This window comes from Battus philenor, unplaced genomic scaffold (assembly GCF_028537555.1).
Source record: "Battus philenor isolate CCGP_79_NKW_IND1 unplaced genomic scaffold, ilBatPhil1.0.hap1 SCAF_6, whole genome shotgun sequence".
NCBI lineage: Eukaryota > Metazoa > Arthropoda > Insecta > Lepidoptera > Papilionidae > Battus > Battus philenor.
Window position 1 is genome coordinate 7,951,653 of NW_027181726.1, and position 25,678 is coordinate 7,977,330.

A 25,678-nucleotide genomic window follows, 5' to 3' on the forward strand; every position below is an offset into this window, starting at 1 on the left:
CCTTAATGAATTAGATAAATCGACAACTAAAAATTAAAAGAAATAAAAGATATGGAGATCATCTTCATTTTTGATTTTGATGATGTTTTTAACTTGTTCACGCAGCCCTGCATATATTATCTGTGTGTGTCATAGTATGGATTCTTGACGGAGTGGTGCAAATAGTTCTGCCGTATTAATTGATTTTAGTTGTAGTTGATTAAGAAAAATCTGGAGATACTAATAGTTTGCTAATGTTATGTTATTAAAATAATGGATAAAATACCTCGAACACATGAAGGTAATTTATTGTGATTGTACCAAAATTTTATTGCCTGCCAGCCATTTTAGTTTACATGCGTGTGTATATAAATTGTTTGTTATCCATTATTTCTTACCAATATATGTCCTTTATAATATTTTGTTTGGTTAATTATTTCTTTATTAATGAAGAAAAGACATTTTATTTTTTATGCTTTACGTTACAAAAACTAACCTTTCAGTGATATATTGCAAAATAAATTTTACGAATCTGTTTCATAAAGTTAAATTTGTTGACAATACTTGTATTTCAGTTTTCAAAACTTTATGTATCTTATGTAATCCATATCTTTTACCTACAATATTCAATTCCATGTCAATTCATGTCTATATTCCTTAACATGTAAAAATATTTAGAGTGCTCTCGGAGGAATATATATATTTTTTTGGATCTTTTCAAGGTCTAAACATTGAGATTATTTTTTTCAGCTATCGAAGCTCAGATAAAAGAAATACAACAGAAAAAAAATGAATTACCAGAAAATGGTAATGGAAAGGGAGTTTCTTTGGGTGAAACTTACTATGATAGTGACATATATGACAATGCTGGACATGGTGGGAAGTCTAGATATGATGGATATGTAACATCTATAGCTGCAAATGATGAAGTCGAAGATGAAGATGTTGAAAATGTGCCAATTTCACAAAAAAGACCTGGTTACACCGCACCAGCATCACTTCTTAATGATATTGCACAGGTAAGAAATGCAAAACTCTTAATAGCTGAAGTCATATTGAGAATCAACATTGATAAATTTTTGTTACAGAGTGACAAAGACTATGACCCATTTGCAGATAAAAGAAGACCAACCATAGCAGATAGAGAAGATGAGTACCGCCAAAAAAGGCGCAGGATGATAATATCTCCCGAAAGAAATGATCCTTTTGCAGAAGGTAAGTTAACATTTTTTATGTAATTTAGTAATGATGCTGGATTGGTCATTGCTTTTTAAACCAATAGGAGTCAAAATAATAAAATACAAAATTGTGCTCTAGTCGTACAGCCCGCATCAAGTTTCAGAGAGTCAAGAGATATTAATTTAGATTAGAGAGATTTAGTGGTTATATCATTGGCAAAATTAATGCTGTTGTTAAATATTTGAGTTTTTAGTTGTTTTTAAAATAGTTAAAATGATATACTATACGTCTTATAGTCTTAGACTATATGTCTTATTTTATTAAGCATTGATGTGATGCTGCAAAATTGTTTGATTCAACCAAAATATGACTTCATAGTATGGTAAGTATGATTGACTGACTTTTCTGATTCATCATTATGTGGTCCTTATTAGAATTTAGCTCTAAATTGAATTAGATGCAGATTATTAAAAAAAATTTCAAAACTTTTATATATTTTATTAATAAAAATTTTATATTTTTAGGGGGAAAAACACCAGATGTTGGATCAAGGACTTATACAGAAATTATGAAGGAGCAATATTTGCGAGCTGAAGAGACAGAAGTATGTTTTTCATTAACCTTTTACCGGAATTTAAATAAAGTCTTACAGATTATTAACTATTAATTGTATTACAGTTAAGAAAAAAGTTATTGGAAAAAGCTAGGGAGGGAACATTAAAACCTGTGGCTCAGCCTAACGGTGAAGCAGCTAAACCAACTGCAGCTAAAAGAAAAGGAAGATGGGATCAAAGTTCTGAAGACACCCCTACTGTAAAAAAAGCTGTGACAGCAACTCCTAGTTCTCAAGCCACACCTTCTTGGGATAACGAGGTAAGGGGACTTAAATAATTTTTCTAGGTTAAAGTAACAATTGGCAAATTATGCTCTGAATGTTTGTTTTTTAATTTTGCAAACTTGGCTGTTGGAGTGTCTTCTTGTAAGACATTGATTTTATTAATAGCAGAGTATACCAATATACCTATATTGAATGTAAATAATTTAGAGAGGTGCTTGGGAAGAAACCCCTGGTGCAGGAGGACGCGGCGGGGAGACGCCGGGGGCTACACCTTCTGCGCGAGTGTGGGACGCCACGCCGGGGCACGCGACCCCTGGCCATGCCACTCCTGGTCGCGACACACCTGCTCAGCATGCGTCTCGGAGAAACCGCTGGGATGAGACTCCCAAAACAGATCGAGGTAAATAGTTGATATAATAATGTGTTTTTTTTTTTTAAATACAATTTTGCTCTTGCTGAAATATTTTAATAGAAGAAACAAATGTTAATTTTTTTGAGTATTTTGAATTTTAATTTGTTATCATAACTATGACAAAGATGTTTGGAGAGAATTGTTCTAATTTTAAAGAAAAAATATTATGTTAGTACAATCATCAAAAAAAAAACCACACTGAGTTTCTAACAGACTATAACATAAACTAAATTTTAAGCTGACAATTGTCAATAATTGTAATGATGTCATATAATAAAGCTTTTTTGATTTTGACAATATAACAATTTAAATTTTGTATGATTACAGAAACACCAGGTCACAACAGTGGTTGGGCGGAGACTCCCCGTACTGATCGAGGAGTAGGTGTTGATACTATCCAAGAGACACCTACGCCAGGAACAAAACGAAGATCTCGGTGGGATGAAACACCAGGAGCTACACCGGTTCCAGCTACGCCAACTCCTTCACACGCCACCCCTTCACACGCAACGCCTTCACACGCCACTCCATCGCACGCCACACCAACGCCACATACACCCATGTTTACCCCGGGAGGAGTTAGTATTTTTTAGTATTAAATAATTTATTGCATGACATAATAATTAATTGTCACAAATTCTTCAACATTATCTGCTAATTAGTTTTGACAGTTCACTTGATTATTATTTTAAAATGTAGAAACAAATTATTTTCAGTCTACACCAGTTGGCGTCAAAGCTATGGCTATGGCTACACCCACACCTGGTCATGTGGCTGCTATGACACCTGAACAACTGCAGGCCTATCGTTGGGAAAAAGAAATAGATGAACGCAACAGACCATATACAGATGAAGAGTTGGATGCCATGTTCCCACCTGGGTACAAGGTTTTGCCTCCTCCAGCTGGTATGTGTTTACCAATCCTATTACTTGTTTTTAATTAATAAATGTTTATACTTAATCATGTATTTTTGTGGTTCAATATTATCAAAGAAAATATGAAAAAGCAAAGGTTATGTGCAGATCATTTGCAATGATATTTAACATGGTTTCATTTCAATTTGTATAACTTCTCCCATGTTTATATTTGACAAATACAATTATAAATAAAATCAGGAATGTATAAGAATAAAGTTTCATTTCTTGTGTTTTTCGCTGTTTTTAAGATTTTTCTTATTTAACAAATTGTTTACATTGATTACTACTAATACTCTGCCAATAGTGGAGACTACATGTCATCTTTTCTGTTGAAAATTGAAGGAAAGTTGCTCAAATTGAAATGCGTAGCAACTGTGTCGGGATTCAAAGAAATACAAGAAAAAAATGGAGTTTTTATTTCAATACATCAATTCAAATATTAGTAATAAAACATAAATTTAGTTTCAGGATACACAGGGATAAATCAGTGAATAGTTTAATTTGTACAAGCGTTTTAATATTAAATCCTGCAAAAGATTAATATTGAATTTTTCTTTCAGATGAATGATGACATTTTAACGGTCGAGCCGTTGGATTAACTGGATTAAACTTATTTTTACTTTGGTTTATAAGCATGCATTTTATAATTTTGATTTAAGTGAAAGGATGTTAATTGATTCTATTATTACCCAGGTTATGTTCCGATTCGGACTCCGGCTCGTAAGCTGACCGCAACGCCTACTCCATTGGCTGGTACCCCAATCGGCTTTTTCATGCAGACGGAGGAAGTGGGAGGGTCAGCGGCGGCGGCGGCGCGTCTTCTTGAGCCTCAGCCCAAGGGCGGTCAGCAACTGCCCTTTATGAAGCCTGAAGATGCTCAGTACTTTGACAAATTGCTCATTGACGTCGACGAAGATACGCTTTCGCCAGAAGAGCTAAAAGAGAGAAAAATCATGAAACTCTTGCTGAAAATTAAAGTAAGTTGATTTAGTAAAGTTCCACAACATATCTTAGAGCTTCCTTTTCTTCGTTTTTAAATTACTATTAAAAATGGCCCTCACAACTGAATCTGATAGTGACAAATCTACATGGATCTTTGCAAAAACAATTCAATCCACATGTTGGAGATGTGCTCCTGAGCCTAAGGACACTTTACCAACACGTAATAGCATTTCAGCAGAAAAAAACATCCTTTATATTGTAGATGAGAAGAATTTGCAGACAATGGCACTGTTGTAGTAGACACCCAGAAGACAAAATTTCCTTTGACAGATCAATAAAACACTTAAAAGAATAAGGAAGCCACTGTTACTATCTGGACTTATGTAATTAAGCTTGACGACACAGCCTGTGACTCCAACATAGCAAAAGACCAGAGGTCTCAGAACTTCGTCCAGTAGCAGGTGTTCAATGCTCCATGACTTGTAACTATGTCTGATATGCATCAGCACTTAAAAATCTACACAGTGCAACAAGAAATTAAAGCCTGTAGCAGGAGGTATAAAACGTGACTAGAAAGTCACTAACTTAACACTTTCAATAAAGCACCAATAAAGTGCAGATATATTCCCAATGGCGAATGTACTCTAACCGTTCATAACCGCTCAATATATCTGTTCATTGTCTGATGACTGATTGCATGATACAGATTAAAAAAAAATTGAAGATTCAATAGTGTGCTAAAGGCATTTTGAATTTAATGAAACATCCCAGTGAATCTTTATGTTGTAACTCGGGCTTACAATACCAAACTAAAATCTGAATACTGGTATTTAATATTTGAAATACCAGAATTCTGGTAATATTAATAAAAAAATTACGAGTTATATTTTTACTTACCTCAGTTGTTATATTGACTTATTAACAAATAATATATGAAATCCAATAAATATTGTTCTGAAATAAGTAGATATTATTTATTTTATTACATAGAGAGTAGATAGATACAAAAAAATGTGCAAGTAAAAAAAGTACATATTAAATTCTATGCTACATTTTACATATAATAAGCTCATATGGCATTATATAATTAAAGAAGCAAAAAATACAGACATTGCCGCTTCTCGATGGTTCCATACTCGACTCTGTATGTATAATATTATGTGCCAGATATAGATTTTAATACAATGAAATTGTTTGAATATATTCTAAAAAAAATTCTTGCATTTAATATTATTTTAAATTAGATTTATGTTGTGCATAAATTAATATTTTATGAACTAATGTAATATCAAAACAACGTTATTTTTACATAAATACCGATTTTTAACAACGGACAAAAATCTTCCGCAATTCCGGTAATTGGGATCCCATAAATCCAGCATTGTACGACCTAGTTGTAACAATTTAAGTAATCTTGTGCCTGAAATGTCGACACCTCAATATTAATTACCCTGACAAAAATTACTAAAAAAAATAACTTTTTTTATTGCCTAGCATTTTTAGTTGGTAAAACTAATCTTTTAAAAATAAAATCTGTGTTAAACTACTCTCTATACATACAAAATAGGAACACTGTACAATTAGGAAACACTCTGAACAAGACTACACAACCAATCTAATCCATAAGTCTTATATTTCTGTACAATTGAAATGACTTCTGACGAAATGACCATGACCATGACTTCTGACGAAATGACCATGACCATGACTTCTGACGAAATGACCATGACCAAGACTTCTGACGAAAAATTTAAAGGCAAGTATTTTTATCTAGAATATAAATGTGATACGGCCAGCTCTTGTCAATACAAATCTGATCAATGTCTTGTAATAACAAATTATTTCTTCACTTATCACCTTAAAATTATGAACTTGGATTGTACTTTCAATTAACCCACAATATTGGGTGCATGATGTTGCTTGCTCAATGACCTCATTATATCAGTTCATATGCTATGAAATATTATAAATATTTTAAACTTTAAACTTTTTATTAATAACATTAACATTATTAAATTATCCTTTCAGAATGGTACTCCTCCAATGTGCAAAGCCGCGCTGAGACAGATAACTGATAAGGCGCGAGATTTTGGCGCAGGCCCACTGTTCAATCAGATCTTGCCGCTGCTTATGAGTCCTACGCTGGAAGACCAGGAGCGTCACCTTCTCGTCAAGGTCATAGACAGGATCCTCTACAAGCTAGACGATCTTGTTCGACCCTATGTGCACAAAGTAATTGTCATCCATTTATTTTTACTATTATTATGAAATAAAGACAACAATCCTTTGTTTCGTTAACCTATGCCTACATTTATCCCAGCTGTTTAAATTAAAGAATAGGTTTAACCAGTTTTAATACTTACTTAAAATAAGGGGTTTTTTTACAGATTTTGGTGGTTATTGAACCCCTTCTCATTGATGAAGATTACTATGCTCGTGTAGAAGGTCGCGAAATTATTTCAAATCTTGCAAAGGCGGCGGGCCTGGCTACTATGATTTCTACTATGAGACCTGACATTGACAACATTGATGAGTACGTTCGAAACACAACTGCAAGAGCTTTTGCAGTGGTTGCATCTGCATTAGGTATAGAAACATATTATTTTTAAACAGTCATACTCTCTTGCTTAAAGATTCTAAAATTTATGATGTGTGTGCATTGCTACACGTTCACATACTCATAATCAATCGCCGATTAGTAATTTATTAACTGCACATAATATTGACTATGAAGACAACTGAATAATTTTCAGTAGTGAAAAATCTTACCTTGTTTCATGATTTCCATCCCTATTTTCATGGGCAACTGTTACTTTCTAAGCATTAAGATTTTGGATGCAGTCCATTTAAGGTTACATTAATCAAAAGTGTAAGAAAATTATTTCATTTTCATTAAGTATCTCCTAATTTTTTCCAGTGCAGTTGTTCTTATCTCACGAAATAATATACAATAAAATAAAGAGTTTATATTTACTACTTTAGAATGATGTTTAAAGGTTTTGTAGATCAATGTTTACATAACCTGCTTTTTTTCTCTCTATTTAAGGTATTCCATCCCTCTTACCATTTCTAAAGGCTGTATGCAGATCGAAAAAGTCCTGGCAAGCACGGCACACGGGAATAAAGATTGTTCAACAAATTGCTATTTTGATGGGCTGTGCAATTTTACCACATCTTAAATCCTTGGTCGAAATCATAGAACATGGTAAGAAAAAATTATTATGGATAATGTTTTTTTTTTCAATCAACAGATATTTATACACAGTATATATAATTGATTATTAAAATTAACTTGTAGAAATTCAGTTTATTTAAAATATAATATTCTACCGGATAAACATATAGTTCTAGGTGTTAGTGTAGGTTTTGGATTTGTTTCATCTTTTATTTATTATTTGACGTGTTGACTTGTTTCTTTCCAAATTTAGGTAATAGATGTGATTGTAATCTATCAAAGAGTTATGGCATATATTCAAATAAATGTTGCGCAAGTTTAAAAAAATTAAGATTGTTTGCTTACATTATGAATTAAAAGCTACATTGTTTTAACAGGGCTTGTGGACGAGCAACAGAAGGTACGTACAATCACGGCTTTAGCCAGTGCCGCTCTCGCCGAAGCAGCCACACCATATGGTATCGAGTCTTTTGACTCAGTTCTAAAGCCCCTCTGGAAAGGTATTCGAACTCATCGAGGTAAAGGCTTAGCTGCTTTTTTGAAAGCAATTGGTTATCTTATTCCACTCATGGACGCAGAGTACGCTAATTATTACACAAGGGAAGTGATGCTTATTCTCATCCGTGAGTTCCAGTCACCTGATGAAGAAATGAAGAAGATAGTTTTAAAGGTATATTTTTTGCATAATTGTGTTTGTAGTAATATACATATGTTACAAAATTACATTCTAAATTTTGCGTTTTTATGATAATTTTCATACATATAAGTTTTTAAGTTATGGAGTTTTTAAGCAAAGATTTTACCTGTAAAGATGGCTAATTTTATTTAGAAATAGTCAAGTACGGAAAAGTCAGTAAGGCAAATATATTAAAATGTATTTTTAATACAATACCATAAAATTTTTCCAAAAATATTAAATCTATATTATTTTTAGAGTTTTTTACAAGGGCATATCATTGCTTGCCATGTCTTGTTTCTGCGGGCTGGTTTCCGCAACCAAGTAACATTGCTCTCATTTTGCATTATGTTTGCCATTAATTAGTATAAATCATATTTATTTTAGGTAGTTAAACAATGTTGCGGTACCGATGGTGTAGAACCACAATACATCATGGATGAAATACTCCCACACTTTTTCAAACACTTTTGGAATCATCGAATGGCCCTGGATAGACGTAACTATCGACAATTGGTAGACACTACAGTGGAAATCGCAAATAAGGTAATTTGTGTGATTTTTAATGATATCTATTATTATAACAACTATTTAATTTGATAGTGTTTGAACAAAAATTCAATATGTATGTAGTATTTTGTGGAATATATCAATAACCCAAAATGAAAATCTTATCAGGTTGGAGCTTCAGAAATAATCAACAGAATAGTAGATGATTTGAAAGATGACAATGAACAATACAGGAAGATGGTTATGGAATCCATTGAGAAGATACTGGCAAATTTGGGCGCCGCGGACATCGACTCCAAGTTAGAAGAAGCACTCATTGATGGCATCCTCTATGCATTCCAGGAACAAACAACAGAGGTATAAGTTCATTTTTTAATTAAAATTTATGACTTTAATAAAGAGTGTAAATATTTAATTGAATATAATTTAAAACATTAAACTTCAGTCATTGATTTTACACAATGATTTAATATTTTTCTTATAGCTTATCATGAATTTTGCAAATTGTATAATTATTTACTGATGTAAGAAATCCAGTAATTAACTAGGATAGATATTACATTGAAAGGATTGCAGTTTAAAAATTTATGGTTTCATTTCCACTAAATCTGGTATTTGCCCTATGTTTATTTCAATGTTTTCTTTATTGTTATTATTTTAAATTTAAGAATCATGTAATTGGTTTGTAGGATGTGGTTATGCTAAACGGATTTGGGACAATAGTTAATCAACTAGGTAAACGAGTGAAGCCTTACCTGCCTCAGATCTGTGGTATCATTCTTTGGCGCATGAACAACAAATCAGCCAAAGTCCGTCAACAGGCTGCCGATCTTATTTCACGCATTGCAGTTGTCATGAAAACTTGTCAAGAGGTTAGTATTAGTATTTTTAATAATAAAATTTTTAGCATGAAAAGGGTTCAAACTATTTGATGATTCATGTGTTATATTGTTTTAATGTATTTGACATTTAAATTACTCTTATTTTTACAATTCTTAATTAAATCAAATCTTAATTGCAAGAATATCTTGTAGTGCTTCTTCTGACAAAGTGTGGTAATGAAAAAATAATTGATAGAAAAAAAAATACATAAAACATATGGCTATAGTTTTTTTTTTTACTAATTTTGACCCTACAAAGTGTGAACAAATGTTGGGATGGTCATTATGGCTGTGACAGTTAGTTATTTTGTGGTTGCCAGTGAGCATGATATTGTGATCTTGATATCAACAAATTGAGATCCAAGTCTTCCATTTCACAAATTTTGTTATTGGCTTATTTATTGTTTTTAAAACATAAATTTAAAATTTTAATTTATATTTGTGTACAGGAAAAATTGATGGGTCATCTTGGTGTAGTTCTTTATGAGTATTTGGGCGAAGAATATCCAGAAGTACTTGGATCAATTCTAGGAGCATTGAAAGCAATTGTGAATGTTATTGGTATGACAAAGATGACGCCGCCGATTAAAGATCTTCTGCCCAGGCTCACTCCTATACTGAAAAACAGGTAAATGTCACAAAAATAATAATTATTACTTGCTACATTAATATATGTTTACGTCACGTTTCTAACTCTCCATATGTTTTTGTCGTTTTCTTTAGACATGAAAAAGTACAAGAAAATTGTATCGACCTTGTGGGACGTATCGCAGACAGGGGACCAGAGTTTGTGTCTGCCCGAGAATGGATGAGAATATGCTTCGAGTTGCTGGAATTGTTAAAGGCGCACAAGAAGGCCATTAGAAGAGCTACAGTGAACACGTTCGGATATATTGCTAAGGCCATTGGCCCACATGATGTGTTAGCGACATTACTCAATAATTTGAAGGTGCAAGAGCGACAAAACAGGTAGGTTTCTTGGTTTGCCATATTGGAAGTTAATAATAGCAATAATTAACACTTCTTAACCCCAAATTCATATCATACTGGTTGTTATAATGATGTAAAAGAATATTTAAATAATAAATATGAGACTAAAATTAAAACCAGTGTAACAAGTGTCAAAAGAAATGTAAAAGTTACATAAGAAGTTGTCTAATTACTACTTATAAAATATTACTGTCCTTTTTAAAGTATCACTAACTCATATGAAAGTAATGAAATATCTTCTATATTATTATTTGGCATGTTAATTTAATATCTCCTTGTTCAGTTCAGTCTTTGATATAGTATAAATATTTTTGCATACAGTTATGGTAACCAATTTTAATGTTTAAATTCACAAAATTTCGTATAAAAATATTATTGCATCAGAGCTATGTGCCAATTTTTAAGTTTTAGATATGAACGTCTATTATTAATTTACTACAACTTTTATACAGCTGGAAATCAAAAACTATATGTCAGAAAAGGAAAATATGCTTATGAGACATGTTTATATTTAAGTATTAAAATAAACTGAGCAGATTTAAATTTCAGATTTTTCATTTGATAATGTCAGATTATAAAATGTCTAAGAAATAAGTTTTTTTATTAAAATTTATGTCGGAAGGCAAAGGCTTATATTGTTAGTTTATCTGGTTTCATTCAGAGTGTGCACGACGGTTGCTATCGCCATCGTCGCGGAGACGTGTTCGCCGTTTACCGTGCTGCCCGCTTTGATGAATGAATATAGAGTTCCGGAGTTGAATGTTCAAAATGGTGTGCTGAAATCTTTGTCTTTCCTGTTTGAATACATTGGTGAAATGGGCAAAGATTACATTTACGCAGTATGCCCTCTGCTTGAAGACGCGCTCATGGACAGGTAAAAATGAATTTACACCCAACTCGTTAATTTTTAAATTATTTTTATTAACTGTATTAAGTTGCGTAATTGTTACGTTTCGTAACAATCAAAGAAAATTTTATATTAAATAGGGGATATACTTTTGGAAATAATTTTCATTAATAAACATAAAACCTAATAATAAGGTTTAAAGGCTTATAGAAATTTTCACCCTTTCTTAAAAACTTCAGAAGTTACATTGAAATATGAAAACGAGATTTAGTTAATTTTACAAATAACTTTAAAATAGCTGTTATTTATAATGTTTGTTAAAATTAACTTGGTAAATCGAAAACCATGCATTGAACGAAAAACTGGATTGGATTTTTTAAATCATTTAACACGTTGAACGCCAGACTAAAAACCATGTTTAGTTCAGTGGGCCACGACGGACATGTGACTGCCATCATGTTGGGTCCAAGAGGCCGCGTCGGACACCATGTGTCCGCATGCCCTCGATCACTTCAGAAGCCTCCCTCTAGGGAGCCAACGGACAGTGTTTCGACTGTTTTTTACTAATGCATGTGGCCCGCGGGGCCCCGCAGAAAAATAATGGGTAAATCGCTGTTTCCGTAAGTCGCCCATTATTTTTAAGGGTTTTACTGACAATATTTGCAAAAAAACACCTTGGCGATTTTTGACGATTTTCGATTTAATGGTGTTGCCCCAGGGGACAGTATGCTGTCGGACACATGGTGTCCGCCATGGCGTTTAACGTGTTAAATATATAATTACTAAAATTTAAATATATAAGCACTAATATCACTGACCAGTATTAAATAAGTTAGTAATTTCTTATGATATTATTTTTCAGAGATCTTGTACATCGTCAAACAGCTTGCGCAGCTATTAAGCACATGGCTTTAGGCGTTTATGGTTTTGGGTGCGAAGATGCACTCATACATTTGCTCAATCACGTGTGGCCTAACATATTTGAAACATCTCCGCATCTTGTGCAAGCATTCATGGACGCTGTTGAAGGCATGAGAGTAGCACTTGGCCCTATCAAAATACTACAGTATGCTTTACAGGTAAGAGCTCTTTCGCGCCTCTTAAAAAAATTCAATACCCATTTTATTAAACAAGTTTGTTAAGGTTCTTTCGATTTGTAATATTTATATTTGTTCTAGGGTCTATTCCACCCTGCAAGAAAAGTGCGAGACGTCTACTGGAAGATATATAACACACTATACATTGGCGGACAGGATTCCTTGGTTGCTGGATATCCGAGGATACAAAATGATCCAAATAATCACTTTATTAGATATGAATTAGATTATATACTGTAACTCTGCTGGTAGTATTATATACAATGGCATTGTGGGAATAGACTTGTTTCATTTGTTAGTGAATTAACTGTAATTCGGCACAAATTGTTTACCCAATAAATTTCATACACATTTATATTGGAATAAATTCTTAGTATTGTTTATACTTTTGGGTATATTTAAAAAAAAAATATATAAATTAGTTATATCTGTGAATTATTACTCTAAATGTTGCACTTTGTCAGATCTCATAGCGGGACACGTAAAATGTAACTTCCATAGTTAATGACAGTCTAAATAATTGAATAATGGTTTATAACGTCAGGTTGCTCATACGGCTGTGAGTCGCGACCGATAACGCCAAAACCAAAATAACTAAAATAAGAATACATTTTATCTGTAAGAATACAAAATGAATGCATGTACCTAGTTGTATAGATGTACGTTTTGAAAGTAAAACAAGTCTTTAAAATAATTGTTCTTAGGACTGTAATAAACATATGTTGCACGAAAACTATTCTTTTCAAAATGTTTATTATTAAAAGCGTAAATGTTGTATAAATATTAAAAGAAATAGGAAATTCTTGAAAAAAAACTTGACAAATTCTTTCTGACTGGCATTAATATAATTTGAATATTAAATTCTTTTACTTCATAGCGTGTTATTTATAAATAATTTTTCCTAACAGACTTTGTAATTTCAATAAATAGAAAAATAGGTAAGTTATAGCGTTCTACGGGCTAGTCCCTTGAAATGCTTGAACTGCACGTCGTGTACGAGACATTATGGAAACGGTGATTGAAATTTTATAACATTACTTTGTGCAAGTGAAATAGATGAGTATTTTTTCTGTTTGCTATATTTTTGAATTTTACTGAGTTTAAGGAATCGTAACTTATGACTGGTATTCTTTTCCTAATTAGAATGACTAATGAATAATTAAATGCGTTACAAAAGTCGGCGTAAATTAAACGCAAGTGCACATAAATATAAAATTATTTATGGTTTCTGTATTTGATTTGGTACATTTCACAATCAAATGAACTACATCAACCATCGGTATCTATGATCACATTAACCTCCTATATTTATATATCATCGTCGGAGTGTCCTAAACTCTGTTGGAAGTAATACTTCTATCCATTATGATACATGTAGCCCTCATAGAACACGATTCCGCAATAACACTGTAAATTATGGGAGCGCCCTCCTACAAAACAGGTTGGCGTGTTATATATGGATAACACGGTTTCACTATGACGTAGTGAAAAAAAACTGGAAATCCTTTGTACATAAAACACTGTATTTACTTCTACGGCCGCGGCCAAATTTGTTCTCCTAAAGATACAGCGTTGCGGAAATATATGCAGAAGGTGCCTAGTCGTACTTATAGCCAAAGTTTCATATAGGCACGCACGAGGCGATAGGCCTCATGCGTATGAGGTATCCCAAGGCATGAACGGGCGCTTGAGACGGTTACCAACGCAGACTGTTTAGTTCTAAGAGTTTTCGACACCGTCTTGATCTTAGACTAATTTACGACTGTCTGATTGAGTGGCTGACGCCGCTTGCGAGCCATGTGCACAATGTCACTTTCAAATTGCTGGAACGCCTACAATAGTTCTAGTTTAAGATGCATGTTTTCTTCAAAGAGTCAGTCAGTTTTGCGTGTGATATTACTTTCATCTCCGTGGGCTGTCTCACACTGTTTGTCGGTAGTCTAAGTCGAGTCGACGGTATGTTAAAGAACCATTTCTTTTACCTTTAAGACATTAAGCTTCATTGCCAAGCCATGTCAGATAAAGATACAACTACGTTCAAAAGGAAATTTATTTCTTTAGAAGAAAAGATACAAATCTTGGACCTATTATTGAAAGGAGAATAAGCATCCAACATTGGGAAAAGCCTAAATGTTAAATAAGCAGGTGAACCCACTGTCTCAAGCATATCGGCCTCTTCCTAGGACACCCAGTCCTACTCAGGAGTCTCAGAAACCCAGACATGGCTCCCGTGTAGATCAGGTAGGCCCGTCGTTTTAGGCTATCATCAAACACCGCCGAATCACTGATCCGGAAGGGTCCTCCACACTCGCCCCTGCAGACTCGCCACAACCACCATCATCTCAACATGGTCTTTAATCTATCTCTCGATATACATCATCTCATAATACAATTCAATCTACCAATGGTTTGTGCAACTTACCCGGGCGAAGGGTAAGTATTAACCAATCGTCATCGTGCAAGAATCTTACCGCGTGAGGTCTGTGACCGTTTTACCAATCGATCACAGCACAACACGGCTCCACCTATGCACTTCTCACGCGCACACTCCGTGCGCCAACACATCCTTCACCAACGCATGTTGGTTACTCCTCCACACACGCACACTCCGTGCGTCAACACATGCCTCACCAAAACCATGCAATCCTTTGCACGTGCGCACTCGGTGCGCCATCACATGCCTCACCAACGCATGTAGTATTTATCCTGAAAAATACTCCCTCCGTCTTCCCGAATAAAATACTATCTTTTCAATAACATTTTGTCCTTCGGAATATAAATTCGGTCCTTCTCGAATATAAAATACCGTCTTCATCCTTTTTTTTCATCTTGACATCTCCTCTCAAATTCGAAAAAGAAGTCAAAATCGCATGGCGATTACACATTGTCTGCGTTACAAAAGAGGTTTAATACATTTAATTACACTAACCACGCGTCCGTAAAATCGCGTATTCGCGACGCTTTTACTATTATATAACGCTCCAAGCTATCTACCACGTTCGTACGTTTTTACCACGTAACACTACCTCATTGCTCCAACCATTGGGTTAGGTATTAATTATATGTATTATTTATACCTTTAAAACATTTTTATAAGAAGATTTGTGACAGTGGATTTTATACGCAACCGATTCTAAATCAATTAGCATAATGGAAGCTTGGGAGAAATTTTCAATCAAGCACTGTATCGACATCGTATTTATGTCAAACTTAAATGCGTGTTGCAAGAAAAAACAGCCGTCTTCAGTTAAAATAGAAAATATGCATGAAACACCAGAAAATGGAATTGGTGCCATATTAGAAGTAGCTAAATCAATCGGAGCCGAAGATTTTGTGGATAAAGCTACTAAAGACATTCAAGATTTGTTAGTGGAAGAAGAAGTTCACGAAGCGGATTTGATGGAAATGGAATCCCTCGAAATTGAAGCTCCGATGAAGATTGTGCAGTCAAGAATTTAACATTAAAATTATAACGAGAAGGCTTAACGGAAAATTTAAATTTAAATTTTTTCTTGAATACAGAAGAATTTCCGTGGAAGGGCTACGGAAAGAAGTCGATAATTCAAAAAGAAGCTGCAAAACTGTTTAGCTCTATACCGCGAAATTTAAAATAACCTAGTAAGGACCAACAAGTAAATTTCGATTACAGATTTTTGTACAAGGTGAAAACACACGAAAACTTTAAATGGGAAAAAAAGTTTTGGAAGTGAAGGCGATATCGTTTCACCGAAAAAAAGTTCTCGGTTGATTATACTGAGCAGTGACGACCAATAAATTCATTAAGTTAGGGTTGCATTAGATTAAAATATTTTATTTTAATTTGAGTTGTACATACATTAATGTTTTATTAAAAATTAAGTTGTTTATGTCTAATTAAAAAATGTTTGGAACGTAAACCTCCTTTTGCCATGAGCTCTGGGTCTCAAAAAACACGGTTTTTCTAGGAGCCCAGCTACCGTGTTATGGGAAGGTTATCTATAAATCATATATATGTATGTATGTTATAAAAAAACCGATATTTTTTTATATTTTATTAAAAATTACATGAGTAATGTGTAGCTCATTCAAAATAATCTTCATTTGGGCTTAAAATTCCTTTAAATGTTGAAGCCAATAATAACAGCCATGCAGTCTTTTCATGGGAAAATTCTTCACTGCAAATTTTATGGGTTATTTAATGGACAAAAAATTATGGCGCGTATGGCACGACATGCGCCATACTCTTTAAAATTAACAAATCGGACTAAGATCATGGCTGGACTTATTCAGTTCTGAAAAAAAGTTCATTTCCAACCACACAAGCTGGTCGAACTGTGTGACAGTGTTGAGTCCCGTTGAAAGGACTATTCTTGGTTATGGAACAACACCCGGTTAAGCCTTTTAACAACCCCAATGTCGTATCTTGATATTAACTGTTTAGTGCACACATCGATTAACTACACTTTTTTAAACATCTTAATGTCCTTGCAATAGGTATGGTGATAATTTATTATATTTGTAATATCGTTCTTAGATAATAAAGATTAACATTTATAAAAAATTTCTAAAGTTAAAGTTGTGTTGTGAATGCTTTTTTTAAACAGCTACAAATGCTTTCCCGTCTCAATAATAGCCCGTTTTTAGCCGGTGGCCGCGCGTTTCCTAATCGCGAACAGCGTGGGCAAACCGAGGTTAGATCCGGATTAGATCCCTCCTTGACTCGCCTGTGGTCCTTGCTGCCGTCCCAAGCCAGATATAAACAATATCAACACTACACAGCTCTATTTGAGTAGAGCGGTTTAATAGGTGCGAACGAGTTCATGCAACTGGAATGCATCTGTGCAGCTTTTGTTTTATTTTTTAAGTTCACGGACCCTTTCAGCTCCGATGAAGCTGTAAAAGCTCCCGGGCTAACAGTATCAATATCAACCTAAAATAAGTAGCATATTTTTTTAAAGGCTGCGTTAAACTAATCAATAACCCTAAAAAGTTTAAAAATATTCTACTAAAATACCGAGCGGATAGAGTAGAAAACTTTCATTTGGCTTTGTGTACCTATTACAGCAATTTGGTTCGCTTTGTTACACCACTCCACATTAAAATCATAAACATATTACACGATTGGTGCAAGAAATTAAAAATCATAAATATAAAGGGTTGAAAAATTTAAACAAATAACATTTTCTTTTTTCAAATTAAATGAATAACACAAGTTCATTGCAATGTTTATTTATCAAATAAAGCACAAAAGCCATAATTTTTGGTATATTTTTGATAATACAAGCTTAGATTTTCACATACAAATATACCTAATATTTAATTAACGTGAGATAACTAGTTATTTAAATACATGACACCATCTAAATAAATAAAAAATAAACTAATATAAAATAAAAGTAAATAATCCATTAATTATAATTAAATTATTGTTTGAGCATAAATTAAATTACTAAAGATGTAAATCACAAAATTATTTTAAAATCTACATGAGATCTTCAAATGGGAATCGCACGTCCATCGGTCATGACTTCTTTACATCTATCTAATCTTCTATACGAAGGCTTGCGAATAAAGGTCACTATTCAGGGATCCGCTGAACGCGCACTTAGACGGCACAGTATGTAAAAACGTTGGGCGAAAAATTTGTAATTGTTCACTGACGCAATAAGGGAAACTGCTAATTGAGACAAGACAAGACACTGCCGGAATTCGTGAGCGTAACTAATTATAGAAGTTCTCAAAAAATTAATTTTAATTCATTATATCAAAAAATAATGTAGGCAAAATACCAATACCTGTAAGGTTAAATTTAAATAAAAATATTGCATCGGAATAAATTATTGGTTGACTCTCGTGGCGACGTTGTGGTTTTCTTGAACAAACGAATTAATTCTTTTTTGCTGTTAACGCTTTACTAAGAAAAAATAATGTGGACAAAAACAATGTATAGTAGTAAAAACAGTGTATAGTAGTAAAAACAATGTGTAGTATTAGTAACTTCTAATGACAATGATCATTTATTAAATGCTACATATAATTTTTTCTATACTATAAAAAAATCAGAAATTGGTCAGATGCAAATGTACCCAAACTTGAAGAGTTGGCCAATATGAGAAAAGATTTTTTGGCTAATAAAATCTTGAGGTACAAATGGAAGAGAGAAACTGATAACTTATACCCGATAACGACAAACTACATAATAAAACGTTCGTTTCCTACATTTATCTATTTGTTATTGAAGCCACCTCCATATTTTCTTAGCACTGGGCTTTGGGTAAACAAGCAAACTTCGATTATGATGTTGATATAACGATAGTTATGATATTTTTAATATCCATGTACCTATATTTTGTCATTTTCATATGCAATAATCTAAATATTAGCCACATAAAAGTCTATTCTTACCAAACGTGGAGCGTGAATTGTACTAAATCAGAGTTTTAAGAGACGCAAAAGTCTTGACTATCCTGGTGGTGAGAAAGAGGATAAACATGGCGCTGAGCCTATCACTGTATTCACGTAACACTTGAACATCTTATGAATAAATAACATAAAAATAATACCAAAATCATGATAAGAAACTACTACAGTTAACATAAATGGAAATTTTCTAAAATTTTATTACTTATTAAAATATATATTGTACTGCTGTAATTTGAATGTCTAATAATATTATGGCGAATCAAAAACACTTTTATATGTAATGGTTAACAAACTTATTTACTTCATGAATGAGGATTAATATATCTTGCTGGAATGCAAAAAGAATAACTTCTCAAATAAAGACCAAGTGATTTTTCGGTACAATTGATCTAATTAAAAATAGTGATAAAACATATAAGACTCTTGCTCAATTTTTAACAGCAATCAAATTATTAAACAAGGGATAAATTTACAACACAACATGAATTAAATAACTTTTTTTTGGAATCATTTCATCACACATACTCAAGATTATACCTAATTCTTCACACTAATTGAACAAAATTCTTTAGCTTTGCTTTGTATTAAAATACATTACATAAATAAGATTTTTGGTTAAGCAGTCATATAAAAATTAAATTCTGAAAATAAATAAAATTGTCTTACATCTATATAAAGCTACCACCTCTTGCTGACACGTGAACAAAATTTCCCGGAAGCATCAGGTGCCATGTTGTACCAATTGGATTGTCAGCAGTTACTCCAAGTCTTCGGTGCAGAGCACCATCAGACCTCACGGCCCATATTTCTCTTTCAAAACAAGATACATGTTTAAAGGAGTGTTCACAGTCTGAAACATTCAAATTTACAATCATGCAAAATTACACTCATATAATGTTTTCTTTTAAAAAGATCTAATATATAAAATTCTCGTGTCACGGTGTGTGTGACTGAACTCCTCCGCAACGGCTCGACCGATTTTCGTGAATCCTAGCGTGCATATCGGCCAGGGTGGAGAGTCGGACAACATCTATTTTTCATCAATTTTTTTGGACAAAATTTTTTGTTTTTATTTTTTTATGATACAGCGTACAAAAAGACATACAACCCTAATTTTTCACCCGCCTACAATCAACCCTTATTTTTTATTGGTTAATTAAAAACTTTATTTTTTTTTGCAAAACAACGTTTGCGGTATCAGCTAGTTATTATATAATTTCTAATAATTTTCATAAATAGTTTGCGCAATAATACCTGACATATATTTCCACTGTTTACCATCTTGCTGTTCTCGGCTGATATCAGTTCTTACAGCGATAGCTCCATTAGTGAGCAATACCCACGCGGAAGTTCTCGTTAAAGACACAGCTTTGGCACCAACAGAAGTCTTCTGCGCATATGCGAACCCGTACTTCGGTGCTTCTATTAATTTCCAAGCGGTCCCCCCTGGGCGTTCTTCAGATATACCTTCTCTATAATAGAGTTCGCCTTTACGCCCTACGGTCCAAACTATGTCGTTACAGATACTTATATCTAGTAATGCTTGTGGGTTGTTGACATGTTCCCAATGACTTCCCTTAAATAAGTGACATCGAAATATTATTTTAATACCAAAGTCAATTTCTATTCGCATGTTGACATTAACAACTTACCCCAGGGGTAGAGGTGCTTACACCAGTTCTGTAAATGGCATCTCCACCAACTGTCACAGCCCATACTGAAACCTCTTTTTCTTTGGCCTATTGAACATAAGTAAATAGCTTCGATTTATATAATTTATAAATACACCTAACTCTTTTTTATATGGTAAATACGTTTTTTTAGGGTAGCGCCAAAAAAAAAATTGGAAATATGTCCCACAACTTGAAAAAATATGTAATACAAAAAACTAAAAACAATTATTTTGAAAAAATATACTTATTTTTATTTAGAAAAAAAAAATTAGTGTACAGTCGAAATTCAATTCATAAATAAAATTCGCTACGACCCTGAAAAAGATCCAGCGCCGCCTGCCACGAGCAGAAGGCCACCAACGTGTGTCACCACCCTACTAGATACGCCTATGCATGAAGGCCGCCGGAAGGAAGAAACCTAAGAAAGAAAATTCAACACCAAGAGCTACAGAAGCCAAAACGACTGTAATTGCTACAGAACGAAGACTGCACTTCCCAACACCACCTAGAGATGACCATGAAAACATTGTCCCCGAGTCATAGACATGCAATATAACATCCAAGTTGCGTACAACAACGGGCACAACTAGTAGTGAGAGAAATTTAAATTTAGTAGATCTCCAATCCGCGAGCTCTGTGACGGACATCTAACAGAAACTAGTGAAAAGAATATAAAATTAATTACTTTTTTACTCACCCAAAGGGATATGCCAAGCAAGCCAGTATTGCCTGCTCGTACCCATGGACCTTCCGTATTAATTTGAGCTTTACGGTACCAACGGCGCCGTCGCACACAATCTGTGAAGAGTTTTTTTCCATGGTATGGTGCCGGAAAATCGGTTGCATACTGCCAACCCTCACTGTCAACGCCGCCAGGAGTATTATAATCTACCATCCATTCTGATGTCTAAAATTATTACAGCACTAATAAACAATTTTCACAATGATTTTAGTATAAATTGAAAAATAACAGTTGTTTTTTTTAATATAAGGATTGTTTGTTACATATTTTTATATGTAAAATGACAATTCATTTAAGTATTGGTGTTCCGCCGTCATATGTCAACATTAGCCACAAATAATAATAAAAAACAATATAATAAAAAGTACAAATAAAATTATTTTTATTTCATACACAGAGTCCATTTTACACACAATTGTTACATGTAATTATCATTGAATAATGCTATTATGCACACGTCACACAATTCTCTAATCAGAATTTAATATGTGGAGTGTCAATGATACCCAGCCTGTGATTATATAAAAGCAGAAGAAATGCAACATATTTAAATGCCAATAATTTGACATTGATTAAAATATGAAATACTATTTTGCAATGACTATACCTCACAGTATTGTGGGAGGCATTTGGTCTGTATCTCAGAAAATACTTAATAGTTAAATAAAATAGTCAAATGTAATGAATAGAGTAATAACCAAAATTAAAATTTACCCAGTGCCAATGACGATTGATCAATTTAGTGTGTTCTCTTGTTCTTTTCAGTTTACCCGTTACATCACTCCACATGTAGCGATCAGTAGGAAGCCCCGTTGAAGTGTATCCAGACAAAGGATTCCACCTTTGATTTTCATAAACACAATATGTTTGTATATCGGTCATTGTATGAATGCCATCATTACCTGCAATTCCTGTAAAAAAAGATACATTAATGGTTTCCCATATATAGCACTGCTATTTTAATCACCTCATTACTTACCTTTTAAAATACCACCACCCCAGCTTCCAGTATAAACCCATGCTCTGTGATCATGAGATATGCCCCAAACATAACCATTTTGACTACATTCAACTTTTCGTAAATATCCTCCCATCATACGCCAAAACATTTCATCAGGTCCTATTATAACACTTGTTGAAGAGTATTCCATGCTGTAAAGTCTTAAAGAGCCCTGTACTAATACTGATGTTATATTTTCTGGTGATATCCTGTGTTTAAAAGAACAATATTTCTCATCATTTATAATGACTTTAAATCCTCTTGCATCACAGATAACCTTAATGGAAAATTCTTGCCCCTTTGCCAGAGGTAATTTATGCCTTTCCTCAACACCCCAACAACCAGCCGATTTTGAATTACACACTACTGTACTTTCATCAAAGCGGACATTGAAATGGAATGGAATTTCAGTAACTTCAGTCTCAATTTTATGTCTTTGCTTTTTAACCTCTGGGCCTTGGAGATTAATATGGAATCTAGTTATTTCATCAAATAAGCTTCCAGACATAGTCAATATACATCCTGGCGTAAAACTATTATGAAGAGCTGTTGAAAAACCTGTTGTAATATTTTTGCCAAAGACCTGAAATTCTTTTGTATATCTACCATTATCTTCAGAGTTTAATTTAGCTGCCATAGGGTCCCAGTTCATTATGTCTCCAGTAGTTGTTACAGCCCAAACAGAAATATTAGAAGGTCTACCTGATAATCCATATATTTGAGATGTAATACTAACTAATACATTCAACCATTCTTCTTGTTCCATTTCAGTCATGAATTGTATTTTAATAAGACCTTGACTTTGGTTTGGCAGAAACAAGCAAATTCTGGGACAGCCTGGTTCTGAACATGTAGTAATACTGATTATTTCCCTCAAATTTAAAATAAACTTTATAGTTCCATCAGGTTGAAATACTGATAATGTACCCGTATTTTCAGTACCATGCCAATACAAGGAAATAATGCAGTCTTCACCTGAATTATTAACACTGACTAATCTAGCTTCACTACTACGAGACCAACCCTTCTCTTCAATTGCCAAACCATAACAGGTTAAATCTATATCAAAACTATTTCTATTTTTCAAACATTCCAGTATATGTAATCTCCATTTAGAAGTAATATCAGAATTGAATGCTATTTGAGAATCTGAGAACCAATGAGGCACTTGCACATTATCTACAGAGCAGCCACCAGCTTCAACATATGCCCAAGATGTGTCACAATTTCCCCAAGCAGTTTGACTAACTTCATCCTCAAAGAACATGCCTGAATCATTATCAAACACACTGCTGTCACTATCCGGTTGAGCTTCCATACCAACAACAGACCCAACACTCCTCACAGGACTCCAAGCTCTAGGGTTTTTTAATGTAGTTTCATAACTCTTACCAGTGAGGTCAATATTATCAAGGTTAGCTGTCTTTTTGGGTCTAGATTCTCTTGATGATTTAAAAGGTAGAGTGTTTTCAATTGGTGCAGAATGTGACTCTTCCCATGAACTATGCAAAATTAAATTTGACTTTAGCTCAGTTGTATTTGGTTCAGACAACATATTGAGGCTATGATGTTTTGGATTAGAAGCTGATGAAATTATACTTGCTGTGCTAGATGTACGACTTAACTGCATATTAGCTTGTACCATCTTCCACCTCTTACCAGTCAGCTCTGCTGGTGTTATACCACTTCGCCAATAAACATTTTTATTAGATTCTCCAATAGCAAACACTTGATCATTGATACCAACAGAAATGTGGACCATATTACCATTTATTTCTAACCACCCAGTTCCCATTGCTGCTACTTCTGCATTACCAGCCGAATTGCCATCTATGCCTTTCCTGAACCATATCCTAGTATCAGAACTTACAGCCCAAACAACATTTATTCCAACAGAAAGGACAGTTAATTTTGTTTCAGGAGGGGATTTGACTTCTAACCATGCTTCACCAGTTGGACAATCTTTGGTTATTCCTTTTCTTACAATAGCTCTGCCAGTCCACAATAAAGCCCATACTAAGCCTGTTGGTCCTACAGAAATCTGTTTGATGTCACAATTTGGTGGAATACTAACATTTATCCATTTTTGTCCCTCAGGAGAGCTTGTACTAACATTAGTTCGGTACATAACACGTCCATGAGCAGTGATGGCCCAAACTGACAGAGTACCTGGTGTAGCATATGGAATTTGATTACCACCTATGCTCACATCAATAAAAGGTTCTTGTGTTGGGTCCTTATGTAAGGGTGCTATAGCACACCATGAATTCATAGCACTAAACTTTCGATATCTAATCCACTTTCTTCTCCTTACACAAGATTTCCATTGTTTTATTGGACCAAACTGTGCGGGAAAATCCACAGCATAGCTCCATCCATCATGATCTAATGGTTGCCCATCCAAAGTTAATTCCAGCTGCCATTCGCCCTCCCACTGCCAAGCCATAGATGGTAGCCTAATGGTATCTATTGATCTATCCTTTGTTCCGTCCTGGGAAGAAAAGTGAAATCGATCTGTAGGTAACAGCCTGCCAGTAAAACCTTCTAATGGGAGCCATCTTTCGTTTTCAAAAGATTCTTCTTTTACGCGAATTGGTATTTCCAGACCATGCACATGAAGATATATTTGTCGATCACCTCCAACCGCCCATAAAAAATGAGAAACCGCTGATAATGTTTTAAATTCTATTCCAAGATACATGAACTCCCTCCAACAAGATCCAGTAGTCGAAAGAGCATATACTTTCCCCTCATTGTTGATAGAAAATAATAGAGAATTAGACATATTGGAAAGAACGAAACAATATATTTTTCTAGTAACAATATGTTTTTCTTATTTATTTTTAAAAGTTATCAGGCTTCCCGATAAAAAAATTGACTAAATTTTGATCCATTTTTATTAGTTTTAAAAAAACTAAAACCGATTAGATATTCTTTGACATTCATTTATAAAATGTATTAGTCCCTATCATATTTAAGTAGAAGAATGCAAAGATATCTTATGGTGTACAGCCAAACTCAAACAGAACTTGAGCATTGCACTATTTTGTTTAAGTTTATAGAAATTATAAAAAACATGTATAAGCAGATAAAATCATTGTAAGAATTAGAACTAGAATACTATAATTTTTATCGCCATTTGAGTGTTTATTTAAAAAAATATGGTTAGAGTTTATTGTTCTTACAAGTCCCATTGTTATATTTGAGAAAATATTGTTTAAAGCCTTATAAAACTCCCATTCGAAATTTCCGTTTTTATTGTCGAGGTCTCAATTATAATGTCAGCAAACATATCTATACTTAAAAGGGGCAACGTAGTTGTGTATGTTGTCGACAGGTGCTCTGTTTTTATGTCAATGTCGTCAGTTTGACTTTGACAAATAACCAATGTTATTTATATAATAAAGTTGGTTAAAA

At 33.7% G+C, this 25,678-nt stretch overlaps 2 protein-coding genes across 3 annotated transcripts; one reads left to right on the forward strand and one right to left on the reverse strand.

The window, feature by feature from the left end:
• The first annotated feature begins 141 nt into the window (after nt 1-141).
• On the forward strand, nt 142-13,455 carry Sf3b1 (splicing factor 3b subunit 1). 2 transcript variants are annotated; one of them, XM_068773272.1, is made up of 21 exons: nt 142-280; nt 730-998; nt 1,068-1,194; nt 1,683-1,762; nt 1,837-2,031; nt 2,204-2,396; nt 2,736-2,986; nt 3,125-3,314; nt 4,020-4,303; nt 6,297-6,500; nt 6,656-6,854; nt 7,315-7,473; nt 7,821-8,113; nt 8,507-8,665; nt 8,798-8,986; nt 9,319-9,501; nt 9,960-10,138; nt 10,234-10,479; nt 11,162-11,374; nt 12,210-12,426; nt 12,526-13,455. In XM_068773272.1, the coding sequence occupies exons 1-21, from the start codon at nt 253-255 to the stop codon at nt 12,682-12,684; spliced, it is 4,017 nt and encodes a 1,338-aa protein (XP_068629373.1). In that variant the 5' UTR covers nt 142-252; the 3' UTR covers nt 12,685-13,455. The 2 variants fall into 2 exon arrangements, with proteins under 2 accessions (XP_068629373.1, XP_068629374.1); XM_068773273.1 differs by lacking the exon at nt 142-280 and having other exon boundaries at nt 911-998; nt 1,096-1,194.
• A 4,193-nt stretch (nt 13,456-17,648) lies between these two features.
• On the reverse strand, nt 17,649-25,185 carry Pex23 (peroxin 23). The gene is made up of 6 exons (XM_068773516.1): nt 22,241-25,185; nt 21,976-22,172; nt 21,217-21,426; nt 20,499-20,585; nt 20,101-20,422; nt 17,649-19,696 (listed from the first exon to the last, which is right to left on the reverse strand). Exons 1-6 carry the CDS (start codon nt 25,044-25,046, stop codon nt 19,515-19,517), a joined length of 3,804 nt encoding a protein of 1,267 aa, XP_068629617.1. The 5' UTR covers nt 25,047-25,185; the 3' UTR covers nt 17,649-19,514.
• Nucleotides 25,186-25,678: the final 493 nt, after the last annotated feature.